This window comes from Oncorhynchus mykiss, chromosome 4 (genome assembly GCF_057628025.1).
Source record: "Oncorhynchus mykiss isolate SJ-2025 chromosome 4, ASM5762802v1, whole genome shotgun sequence".
In the NCBI taxonomy this organism is placed as follows: Eukaryota; Metazoa; Chordata; class Actinopteri; order Salmoniformes; family Salmonidae; genus Oncorhynchus; species Oncorhynchus mykiss.
The window spans coordinates 70537792-70551339 of record NC_143025.1 but is presented as its reverse complement, the minus strand read 5'-3'; the positions used below and the strand labels follow the sequence as shown (position 1 = coordinate 70551339).

The following is a 13548-nucleotide window of genomic DNA, read 5'->3' as shown; positions in this document are numbered from 1 at the left end:
TTAGACTCCACATAGACACCACTGGTCTTAGACTCCACATAGACACCACTGGTCTTAGACTCCACATAGACACCACTGGTATTAGACTCCACATAGACACCACTGGTCTTAGACTCCACATAGACACCACTGGTCTTAGACTCCACATAGACACCACTGGTCTTAGACTCCACATAGACACCACTGGTCTTAGACTCCACATAGACACCACTGGTATTAGACTCCACATAGACACCACTGGTCTTAGACTCCACATAGACACCACTGGTCTTAGACTCCACATAGACACCACTGGTCTTAGACTCCACATAGACACCACTGGTATTAGACTCCACATAGACACCACTGGTATTAGACTCCACATAGACACCACTGGTATTAGACTCCACATAGACACCACTGGTCTTAGACCTTTTACATGTTTATTAAACTTATAATAAATTGTGACAAAATGAACAGTGAATTTTTCAAAGAGAGAATATAATGTGTTATTTCTGAAACAATCTCCATTCTTCATGTTAGCTGATTAATCCATTTACACAGTAATACTCTTATTTAAACACCCCCACACCCAAAAAACAATAATCATGTTTTTCAATACAATACTCAACAATCCCGATAAAAAGTTCAAATACCATATAGTTCATAATGAATGGCTTTGTGTTAGACATAACCACCAATGACGTCACTGAGAGTTGGGGTCAGATCTTTAGTGGCAGTCACTTCAAGGTCACACTCAAGGTGTTAGCTACTCTAACCCAGTGCGTCAACTGATGATGCGCGACAACACCTTTTGATTGTCATATTATTTCATAATAATCACATTTGTTGCATTGAGTTAAGTGTTGATGAAAGTCTATGATGCACCGGTAGTGCTGGATGTTGGAGCTGCTGAAACGTTGAAAACATCTGGAACAGTAGGAACAATAGGTTAAACAATGGCACTACGTACTGTAGTATAAGGGCAACTTAATGGGAAGTTGTGCCCAATTGCCTAAGAGTTTTGCTTTACACTATAGACTTACTTCTCCTCCGTATCCGGAAAAATCCCAAACCACTTGACGATGATGTTGCAGCACTTGTGGACTGAAACGAGAATATAATATAAAACATTCAATACTAGCTTAAAGGTAGTAAACTTCCTGACATGTTCAACACAGTGACAAATACAATAAAATGGTCATATGAGTAAGCATAGACAATAGTGTAATAAACCTGTTGTGGCCAGCAACAAATCATTTAGATTTATAACATGTTATACATCATTGTAAACATGATCATACTATATTATGCAGCCGTGTGGTTTGAAAAAAGCCCTTACCCTTGTGCGGTTGGAGGACACTTGTGACCTTCCTGTCAGAGCTTCCCGGATCTGAAAGCACAGACAAGGAGTTCATCAAATATATTAATTGTCATTACAAAGTACATTACAATAAATAATATGAGAGGTATCAGTAAGTGGGTCATGAACATACCTTTTTGTCCAAAAGTGTTCCAAATACCAAGATGAACAAACCCTTTGAATGATAACATGGTGAAGGATGGAATTACTACACCATAGTCCAGTACATGTAATTGTAAACATTCATCCAAATCTTAACTTAGTATAACATGCCATCGGGAATTTAATGCATTTAAATAAATACAAATCTTTCAAATCAATTGTATTTCACTGAGGACCAGTTAGTTACTAGTGTTATTTAACTGAGTTAAATACCTGTAATGAATTGAAGATTGCAAACACAATGTGGATTCCTAGATTGTTTGGTGTAGTCATGGTTCCTACTCCTAGTCCCCAGGTAGTACCAAAGAAGGGAGTCAGAATGGCCAGACACCTGGCGATGACCACCAAAGCATTTTTCTCATCTGGCTGAGTAACATCCCCCACACCTCTCCTCAGCATTTTGAACAGAACCACAATCAGGATCAAAAGGTTGATGACCACTATGGTCAGGGCGGGGATCACAAAAGCCAGAAGGGCCTTTGACTCTGTCCAGTTGAGCCAGCAAACCCCATTATTATCTCTGATGTATTGTTTCCCTGGGGCTGTCACTGCGATAGTTATGACAGCAATGATGAGGGGAGCTCCATAGCCCAAAGAAAAACTGATGGCCAACATTGCTGGTTTAGACATGTGAGAGAACACCATGACAGTCCGGTAGAGCAGCAAAAGGCCTGACACCAACATCCAGAAAAACAGAGCCAGGTAGAAAAAGTGGATGAAAAATGTTGCTGTGGAACACGCAGGTAGATCTTTTTTTTCATTGTCGGAAATTGCTGCACCAATAATGAACCAAATATCAGCAATCAGAAGGGAAACGGCGATGTTCACTATAGAGACATGACGCATGTAAGATGTGTTGTTTCCAGTCACAGCATTCCATACCAACATCTCAATGATGAGACACACGACCAAGCAACCCATTGATATGCCAACTCCAATGTAAGTGATAAAATCCAAAGCGACACGCAACACAGCTGGAATGGAAGGCGACATCAAAATGGAGAAGGAGGTCAGATGATTACAGTGACAGGTGACAGTGCCATTCTTTTCAGACTGCAGTTCACATCCTTTATCATCCCATCCTCCAAGGCCGTCAAAAAGGTTGAAGTTCCAGAAAACACACTGAGGATTGGCCAGTGTCTCGTTCAGTACGTCAAAACTGAACGTCACATTATTGATTGTGCCATTCACCTTCACCAGAACCACTTTTCCGTTGATGGTGTTGACAATGTTGTTCAGACTGCTGCTGTTTCTCGCAGGTAAAACATTATCCAAGGAGTCAAATGTTATTATGGTGATTGAATTGAAGGAAGCTTCAGATGCCGGTATGTCTATCAGAACAGACGAGTTTAAATTGAATAAGTTGTTGACTGTGGTTTTGTTCAAAAAAATGCTTGGCGTTTCTATGTTAAAAAAGTCGTCGGTAAGGAAATTGGAAAGTGTTTCAATGGTGCCCAGAAAGGCTGAGCTTTCGTTTTTGTTTTTGTTTAGAACATCCCAGGAGGCTTTTGCTCCTTTGGAAGTAAGTACACCTGCCGTTTCCAGGAAATTCTAGAGATCAAGATAGAAATCAGAATTTGTACAGGATTATTGAAATCCTAATAAAAATTATGCTGTGTGTGCTCTAATTCAACTTTTAAGGGTTTAATAATACATTAGCATTAGAATATCTTTGAATGGATTTCTTTTAAATTATTTAAAGTGATACTGTTGATGTCAACATACCTTCATCAATGGTTTGTTAATTGGGGTACTTTGGGACACATTTGCAACATTTTTAAGAATATTAACAATAGTAGAAATAGTTGCAGGTGATGCAACTATTCTACCTAGGAGGTTAAAAGTGCTGTTGCGGAGTCTTTCCAAAAAGACTGGAAGACCAGTCCCCACTAAAACCTGTGTGGATTTAAAGTGATGAAAAAAATATAAAATACAAATGTATTTCAGGCTTGATGCTAGACACAGAACTGATGCTAGACACAGAACTGTAACAAAGAATTACCATCATTACTAAACAATTATTTATGTAGAGTATATTTTACATCCAGTGAAAATTGTAAATATGTTAACATATTACCTGAGATAAAGAAAACAGGTTTTCAATTTCTTTTAAGACACAGTTGTCCTCACGATTTGAAAACGAGCCATTTCTTTGACAAATGGCAGTCTTCTGACCCACTTCATCCGGTTTGCAGTAAACTACAACTTTTTCATTAACTTGTCCATTGCCAAAGATCGCATCATTCAAGCAGATAAACTCTGACAGAAGGGGAATAAGATTTGTGAAATCATGATGTGAAAAGATTACTCCACAAACACCTTAAATATATAAATATACAATATTTTATAAAATATTTGGAATTGTAATTTTATAGATATTAAAACTGTAGATTACATGTCATGAATTATGTCATTAGATGAAGGCAAATTTAAGTGAAAATTCTTGATACAATATTTTTGAAGCACAGCAGACATATAAGAAAATGAACAATTAATCAAAAATCAACTGACATGTACTGCTGCCACAGTTTAAACTGATCTAAATACTTTTTGAATGTATTTCAGGACAAGTAATAACTAACTTGGTCCACCAAATCCACCAAATACTAACCCAATCAAGTACTTACTTATTTGATATTTTTCTCCAAGTGTTGAGACAATATCCGCTTTTGCTTTTGCAATTTCCACATTATCGACAATTGTTGTTATAACAGTAAAATCTGCAATAACACTTCCACTCCTATTCATGTGAGAAAAAAATATCAGAAAACATATCCACAAATGAATGGCATGCATTATAAAAAATAGCCCATACATACACTGTATAACATCAACCCCAAGTTATTTTCATTTCGAAGGGATACTCTTGTCTCTGAGGCGTATACTGAAAATGTATTTATTATATTGGACATTGAGTGCCACAGTTTAAATGGTTAGTATTTCAGCTTTGCTTAGCAGCCTTCAATTCGTTACATTTATTTTAGGGCCCATTTATCCCTCAAAATCACTAGGGATTGAAATTATACATTATTCTGAAAGTTGAGAAATTGGCCAAATTAAAGGAGACATTTAGTAGTTGAATATTCAAATTAATAGCACATGAAATGAAGGCTTGAAATAACATAAAATGTAAAAGATTTTGAATAGAGGTAATAACACCGGGGCAAAACTTACTTTAAACGATTTAACTTTGCTGATATGAAGCCTTGCATGTTTCTCTTATATATGTCTACGATCTGTGTGAGACAGTGGATTATTATTGATCAACAGTGACTTAAAATAAAGACTTGAAAAGGACATGAAATTAAATCTCTCTGAAGTAAACCAGAAACGTGTTGGTGAATGGATTCATCAAATTAAATGATGGTAACACTTCCAACCTGGTTTCAAGGACTAGACTTAACATACAGATGTAGGGTCTTCATTTTAGCCAGTTTGCTACAGCAGGAAAATAATCCTGTGTCAACAGGAAATGTGAAGTATTATGTGGATTATAATGAATGGACATTTTTGTAGGGGTTTATACAAGTCTGAAATGTCAAAGTGGAAAGTAAAAACATCAGAAGCCTTTTCAAACCACAAGTATACTTACTACAAGTTCTCCTGCTACATGGTGATCAAAATAAGATCCTACTTATATATGTATACACGTAACACTCTAATTAGTATATGTCATATTTGTAATGGTTACATAATGCTGGGCGTACACGACATGACTTTCAAAATCCTAACATCTCTGAGCCTCTCACATTAACAAAGTAGTGTTGCGCACACTAAACAATGTGGCTCAGATGGGGGGGTCATACACTACAATATTCTTCACTTGGTTGTGAGGATTCTCTATATCACACTGTCTCGCGAAAACAATGATGTGATGATGTGATTAGATTGTTAACGTTGCTAGAACGAGCTGTGGCTCAAAGTAGCCTCATTACCGTTTTCAGTCAGACATTCATGTTTGTCATACAGAGTTAAAATATTTAGCCAATCCATTTTGAATTGAATAACATTGTTTGTGAACTTCAGAGCTGTAACGATTTGACACATTGGCTTTGGTAAAGGCAATTTATAAATGCGTACTGGTAGTAGTCATCGCTTTTGCTCGAGAGTCTACACATTCAGAGTGATGCAACACAACGTCATCATCTTTGGTTTCTTCTCTGGCGAGCTCTCATTGGTTACTGCTGACCACTGTTCTTAAAACTTGTCGTTGCACATCTCACACTACAGGAGCGTTGCAGATTTTGCGCTGATAAAATCAAATTATTGAAAATATTGGGATGTCTGGGACGGCTCAAAGATGGGATCGGTAGTCCTCAGATTGAGTCTCTGACCGGCTCACATTAAACGAGCGTAGGTGACAGCCGCGTGCCCGGAGTAGGCAACGACTTGGGGATTTTGTCTCCGATCTCAAAAACGTTCCACTGGGCACAGACGTCAATTCAACATCTATTCCACGTTGGTTCAACGTAATTTCACTGAAATTACATGGAAACAACATTTATTCAACATGTGTGTGCCCAGTGGGTTTTCTGGGACAGTTAAATTGGGTCCAAAATCGTGTGTAGTGTACACCCAGCTTACACCAAAGGTTCACCCATTTTGAATGCTTTATTGGTTTTGTGCATCTCTGACTGTTGTTCTATCTATTCCCTGGGTTGTTTCATGTTTATCTGAGTTATTGGCATTCAAGCAGGCAGAAATATGTCCGGTATGACGTAGCACCATGATAAAATTGCTCTCACTACCCTGGAAGTTAATAGGAATATGACTTTCAGATTGCGAAAAAGTCTATAACACATGTCAGATTTCAATACTGGCCGGTGTAATAATTTGGGAGGATGTCTTCTCTCGAAGGAGCCATTGATCATATTTTTGCGATATTCATACCTCGAGGAATGTGTAATTCTACAGACGTTCTAGCACATTTTCCCTATTGGTCTGCCTCTTTAGTCCAAGGTGCATTGCATGGTGCTGTTGCCAAAGATATCACATTCACGTTGTCATGCTGCATCACACGGTTGCTAAGCTAATCATCATGCAATCCCTTCTCAAAGTCAGTGTATATATTGAGAAAAGTGCCTATTTTACTAGAAAGTACGAAATGTCATGATTCATGGGCCCATTGAACGTGTGGCCCATTGACGTAGCATAGGCAACACTTTCCATCACTTCAAAAGTATATCTGCAGGTTAAGCATGTTGAGATTGTAGACTCCTAAACTGACAGTGCAGTTTGTTTAGGCGATTTTACAGCTAACTAGCTATGTTACATATTGATAATGTTATTGTGTGTACCTACGTTTGCTAGCTAGCTAGCCAGCCAGCCCACAGAGAGTGCATTGCATCGTGGATTTTGTAGTCGACTTGAGCTGCAACAGATTTCTACAATGATTTTCCATGTTGCTACCAACCTTATTAAAATGCCAAAATTAATCACTTGTTCACAAATATATTGTTCTCATATTTTAGTGTTATTTAAGACTGTCACTTTATTTAACACTCTTAAAGATTTTTTTTCTTTTCTATTTTCTCCTAAAATGACATACCCAAATCTAACTGTCTCTAGCTCACGACTTGAAGCAAGGATATGCATATTCTTGATAACATTTAAAAGGAAACCCTGAAGTTTGTGGAAATGTGAAATGGGTGTAGGAGAGTATAACACAGATCTGATAAAAGATAATACAAACAAAAAAACATGCGTTTGTTTTTTGATTTTTGTTCCATCTTTGAAATGCAAGAGTAAATATTTTCTCGGTTTCTGCCACCAGATAGAAGCAGTGTGTCTGCAAAGTTTCACACTGATCCAGTGAAGAACTACATTACTGCACAATATTTTGTATCAAGTCTGCCAGAAGTTTGCTCAAATGTGCCGAATTTGTCAATTGATAAATTTTTTAAGCAATGAGTGGTTTTAGGTGGATTTTTCCTTTAAGATAGAGAGGGGTTGGGTTAAATGCGGGAGACACATTTCAGTTGAAAGCATTCAGTTGAACAGCTGACTATAATAGACATCCACAAATTAATACATACAATACAACATGTATCACACTAAATGGAGTGAGACCTACTTACGTTTACTATGTTACATTAACCCCTAGTCCAGGTTGACACTTTACATTTCAGCACATGGACATTTTGACAAGGATGAGGGAAAATAGTATACTCACAGTTTGATTAATATCTTTGAACATTGCACTATTTACATCATTAAAGATGGACTCAAAGGTGATGTCCATAGTAAATTGTAGGTTCAGTGTGTTTTCTAAAACATAAACATAACAAAATATAAGAATGCGAAAGTTGAAATTCTATATATATTTTTTTTTTGCATAACTGAAGTCTCGTACCGGAGGGTGTCGTTGGAGTTGCTGAACTTGCTGTTGGCTGTTTTGTTGTTGGTACTAGGGCACAGTGGAACAGAAAAACAATATATAGAACACATTACTGTAACTGGAATATTGGTTATGTCAAACTTCTTTCAAACATGTAACAAGGAAATAGGTCAAATTAAATTAAATTTTAGATTTGTATACTTGATGTAGTACTGGAGGGTGTCGTTGTAGTTGTTGAACTTTCTGTGTACTTTTTTGCTGTTGGCAAAGAGGCACAGTGGAACATAAAAACATTATATTTAACATATTGGTGTAACTGGACTATTGGTGATGCCCGATTCAATAATACCACAAGGAAATACCATAGGTCCAATGAAATTACATTATTGATTTGTTTCTTTGATGTTGTACTGGAGGGGGTTGTTGGAGTTGTTGAACTTGCTGTGGACTGCTTTATTGTTGGCACTAACGCGTAAAAGTATTTATTTTACTGACATTGCTGTGTATCACTGAATGATTGCATTTTGATTAACAAAGTAGTTATGTACAGTAACTATTGTGAGAGAACTTTGTATTTACCTGATTTGCTTGATATTAATACTTAACAAATAGTAAGACATTTTTGTTCTACTAATGCTGTGGGCGTATGATCACTAGAGATAGCTTGAGCTGACAATTGATCTCCAGCTAGCATTCCATAGACAAGATGTGGTGGGTGTAATCGAGATAGAGATAGCCTGGAGCAGTAGAACAAAACCATATTCATTCCTTATCATCCTGGCATCTGTGAAACTAATCCGGGTTAGGGGTAAAATCAACACCAGGTGCAGATTTTATTTTATTTTTTTATTTTATTTTATTTATTTTACCTTTATTTAACTAGGCAAGTCAGATAAGAACAAATTCTTATTTTCAATGACAGCCTAGGAACAGTGGATTAACTGCCTTGTTCAGGGGCAGAATGACAGATTTGTACCTTGTCAGCTCTGGTATTTGAACTTGCAGCTACGCTGCCGCCCCAAGATAACCACAAGATAAACCCAAGGTGGCTTATCAGGCCCCCATTCTGCCTGGGAGGGGTGGAACCAGCCATGACTATTTTTAGTGTCAGCTTTATAAGAACCAGCAGTTTCTGTGAAGGTTAAGCTCTCTGCAACACACTCAAGAGTGTGGGGTCTACAGTTTCATTATTGCAATAATTAATCAATTAATCAAAATAAAGATTTCAATTAATCAAAATAAAGATTGATTGTTAGAATAATTGTAATTGTCCATTTTTGACACTGTTACATATATTTTTGACACTGTTACATATATTTTTGACACTGTTACATATATTTGAAATACATTGAGTATTGTGTAAAACCAGTACTTGTTTCCTCTTCTACTGGAAAAGTTGTGGTAGCAGAGAAATGTGAGATGATTATGATGCTGGCTGGTTCTCTAATCTGTTTTACAGCTTGTTGGCTTACAGCTGTAGGTCTCAAGTAAATATACAGCTATGGATAACACCATGGCAAGTTGATCTTACTGTAATTAGTACAATAACACTGTTGTTAATTACATTTTCATTAGTAACGGTCTCATACCTGGTGTTGGAGATGGTGTTGTACAAGCCGTCAGATCTATGTGGTAAAGGAGATAGGGGTAAGCTTAGAGTTTAAATGTTGCTGAACGAATACAGAAACATTGATTAAACTAGCACAGTGGAGGTGGTAAGGAAACAGTTACTTGTGATTGGCTGACAAAACGGTCCATAAGAAGGAATGGCTTTGATACATCCACAGGAGTCATCAGTGATGTTGTCACAGGACCCATAAGAGAGACACTGTTCACATGACCAACCATACTGATCCTCACATCTGCATGTGCTGTTTGGGTAGCATGCTGTGAATGAAAGGAGAGTGGATTGAACATCATCATATCAATGTTTTCTGTGAAACCAACTATTTGAACATATCTGAACCAGTTGTTGAATATATTTTACAATGCAGGAATTAAAACTCAGATGAGCAACAGCAACAGAAATCTCTTACCAGTAGTGAAGTTCACGTCCGTTACATTTAACACATTGGAGATCAGGACAGGGTAGGTCAGGCCAGTCACACTTGCCCTAAGTACATCTATCAATGTAGCTGAAATATCTGTCATGTCCAACTCAATTTCAATAATTTCCCCATAAGTGGTTGATGTCTCTATGGAAAATTACAATTGAATAAATCATGACAAGCATGTATATTATTTTCAGTAAATGTAATCTACTGCTTGAGTAACTTCTTGGAATACCTGCTGTAGTAGTTGGACTTGGACAAGCAGTAAGATCTGTTGGGATTAGGTAAAAGACGTGTCACCAAGAAGAATTACGCAGCTGGGAGACGTTGCCAAAAACAACTACATACAACTACAATACCGTGTCAAACACCAAGTGGATGTGAGAATCAAATAGTTACTTGTGATTGGCTGACAGAACTTTCCATCAGAAGGATAGTCATTGAGACATCCACATGTTTTGCCATCAACGATCTCATCACAGGACACATTGGAGGAACACTGGTCACATGACCAACTATACTGGTCCTCACACCTGCACCTGAATCCACTGGGGTCTGAGGAGCATTCTGTGAATGGAGGGGAAGTGGATTGAACATCCTCAACATAGAGATACAACGTTTTCTTCTGAGACCAACAACGTCCAAGTTAGTTTTTTAAATACATTATTTACTAACACATGAGCCCTGTAGGTCTTGAACCTTTCATAAAATGAAGAAAAAAAGAACAATTAAAAACTCTTACCAGTAGTAATGTTTATGTCTGTTACATTTAACACACTGGAGATCAGGATGGGGTAGGTTACACTTTTCACATGGGACTTTAGGTAAAGTATGATTTCAAGTGGAATATTATAGACGTCAAACTCAACTTCACCAACTTTCTCATAGATGGTTGCTGTCACTGTGGAAACTGCGGAAACTGTGGAAATTAAATTCAAGAGATCTTTATGGTCCCCGAAGGACAATTCTTGTTGACCATAAAAATACATGTATATACATAAAAACATGCACACAGCAAATATTCCGCACGGAGCAAATGTCCTCCACACAGCAAATATCCAATGGCAAAGAGCAGTGACATAAATAACGACGTTAGTTGCTAAGCAAATTGTTATATTTGTTTTGGATTTGTGTGAGAAAAAAAAAATCTATTTTCTAGGGTGCCTTCAATGTTACGCTCGTCGTTTGAATGAGGAGACCAAGGTGCAGCATGGTATGCGAACATCTTTCTTGATTAGATGAACACCAAAAAAAAAATATATATATATATATATATATATAAACGAACGTAATGTTCTGCAGGCTACACAGTAACTATACAAAAATCAAGATCCCACAAACTAAGGTGGGCAAAAGGCTGCCTAAGTATGATCCCCAATCAGAGACAACAATAGACAGCTGCCTCTGATTGGGAACCATGCCAGGCCAAACAAAGAAATAGGAAAACTAGATTGCCCGCCCTAGTCACACCCTGACCTAACCAAAATAGAGAATTCAAAGGATCTCTAAGGTCAGGGCGTGACATTCAAGCACATTGGGGGCGGAAACGTAGGTTTGAGCAGACCAAGTGAAAACGAAACAAAACAGCTGACTCACCCGCTCGCTTTTCTCTAGAAGGAACTTGTGATCCATCAGTGGGTGATTCCTGGAAAAAAGAGATTTGATCAGAAAAACATTGATTTGTATCATTGCGTCAAATGAAGTATGTGTTTTAACACTCAAAGTCCCCTTATCTATTGAATTGGTAGATACGTAGGGATGTGCAGTGTTATTACAACAGTTACACAACTGTGCTGTTTGTGTAATTATAATGTATACATGCTGTAGTTGCACCAATGGAACGAACAAACAAATCTGTTTTGAAACATATTATATTAATAGTGATACACCTAAAGATATGTAGCTCAAACAATATTGTATTTCTCTGACATTGCTAAATATTGCCTTGTGAACAACAGTATTTGAAGTTTATTTACTGGCCTCTTACCTCCAATGTTACATTTGGAGTTTCCAAGCAATCTTGTTTTTCCAGACTGGAGCAAAATACCAAGAGGACACTTAAGTACCAAACTGTCTTTGGTGAGGCCATATCTGTATGAATATAGCATCAGATAAACAAAACAAAACATCATACAGTCAGTATTACACATTTGAGATTTTTCCCCAATGGAACACCAGATGGTGTACAGATTGTGAGATAGGATGGTTGCAAAACAATTATACAACAAAACACAACTAAATAAGCACCAATTATGGTGACAGCTGAGGTATTTATGGGCTGTTTTCTTAATTATGTTACGTAGTAATATTCATTAACCTGATTGGAATGCTAAGAAGAACATTGTTGCGGTCTGATGAAGAAGGAAACATATGACTGACCAAATGGTTGGTCATGTCTCTGCTGCATTTTGGTGAATATATTAACTTATCTTTTCTGTAGATACTGATCCAATCGCAATAAATGCAATTTAATCTGAAATTCATGTTCAAAATGACGCACATAGCATGCACTCCTGGATCTGTATACTACATATGTACATATAAGAGATGAGAAAGATTACTTATTATGATAATTGTGACACAGTGTCACAAACATCCTATGTTGTCTAAGAGTCCTTCATCTAAGAGTCCTTCATTTACTCTTCTGTATTCACAAATATTACTTTTAAATTTATACCTGAAACCTGTGAAAGGTCACACTTACAAATGAACTCAATCAAATAATTTACATCATTTCAACATAAAATGTGAAAGTACAATTATAATCTTACCCCTCCGACTCTCTCAATTGACTTCTCAAGGAAGAGCAAAAAGGTTTCTCTGTGTCTCTTGCCAATTTGCCACTGTACTCTGATTCAGAGGGATTGGGTTAAATGCTGAAGACACATTTCAGTTGAATGTATTGAGTTGTAGAACTGACTAGTTATCTTCCCTATCTCTTTCGCTATCCACATTCCACATTCCACATCAACACATGTCATTAAAGATAATAAGGGCACTCACTGTGTAAGACACCTGCTTGACAGGTTTAGGTGTCTCTTCTTTGTCTTTGAACTGTGAGAGCATAGTTGAGTTGAGTCAGAATCTTGATTAGAATCCAAAAATGTGATCATATTACTCCAGTGCTAGCCTGATGAACTCAGAAAGTGCATGACATGGATGGAAGGGGTGGTTGGGGGGTGAAAGGGAGGTTGAATTAGGGACGTGACTACAGGTTTGCTGTATTTTGAGGTGTTAATAGCGAGAGGGGCCTGGGGGGACAATTTGATATATGGGAGAGTGGGGAAAGAAATAGGCTGCTTTCCAATAGCCTTCATCCAGAAGTGTTCACAATTTATTTATTTTTTACTTTTATTTAATTAGGCAAATAAGTTCAGAACAAATTCTTATTTACAATGACGACGGCCTGCTAAAAGACAAAAGGCCTTGTTTAAAAGCATTGGATTGGTGCAAGCATAATGGGGAGACATTCCACCACAGCACAAGACCACTGGACGACCCCAGGCCAAGTGTTTGCTTTCCTAACCCCCTGTATTATTTGAATATTGTGAAAAAAAGAATCAACAATTCACCACCTAAAACACAACAGAGTAAAATCATGTTTAGTTAGAGTACTGCAAATGGTATTTTATCGGCACAGAAGTAATACTGTGTTA

General features: G+C 37.3%; 1 protein-coding gene across 1 annotated transcript; it reads right to left on the bottom strand.

Annotated features, from left to right (window-relative positions):
- Window positions 1–408: 408 nt before the first annotated feature.
- LOC110522290 (adhesion G protein-coupled receptor F1) lies at window positions 409–12886 on the bottom strand. Its single transcript, XM_021600559.3, has 21 exons — window positions 12664–12886; window positions 11880–11983; window positions 11489–11537; window positions 10635–10811; window positions 10292–10459; window positions 10128–10163; window positions 9878–10036; window positions 9573–9728; window positions 9431–9466; window positions 8043–8099; window positions 7857–7910; window positions 7677–7771; window positions 4679–4740; window positions 4132–4244; window positions 3582–3763; window positions 3230–3400; window positions 1718–3055; window positions 1476–1517; window positions 1322–1372; window positions 1026–1086; window positions 409–909 (listed from the first exon to the last, which is right to left on the bottom strand). Exons 2-21 carry the CDS (start codon window positions 11979–11981, stop codon window positions 857–859), a joined length of 3162 nt encoding a protein of 1053 aa, XP_021456234.3. The 5' UTR covers window positions 11982–11983; window positions 12664–12886; the 3' UTR covers window positions 409–856.
- Window positions 12887–13548: the final 662 nt, after the last annotated feature.

Bases quoted from the DNA above. Each gene is read 5' to 3' on its own strand.
- LOC110522290 (XM_021600559.3), bottom strand. From the start codon at position 11,981: ATGGCCTCACCAAAGACAGTTTGGTACTTAAGTGTCCTCTTGGTATTT. The intron at 7,772-7,856 runs GTACGAGACTTC...TTTATGTTTTAG, and splicing joins AACTCCAACGACACCCTCCG to AAAACACACTGAACCTACAA. The intron at 1,518-1,717 runs GTATTTAACTCA...TATCATTCAAAG, and splicing joins CAATCTTCAATTCATTACAG to GGTTTGTTCATCTTGGTATT.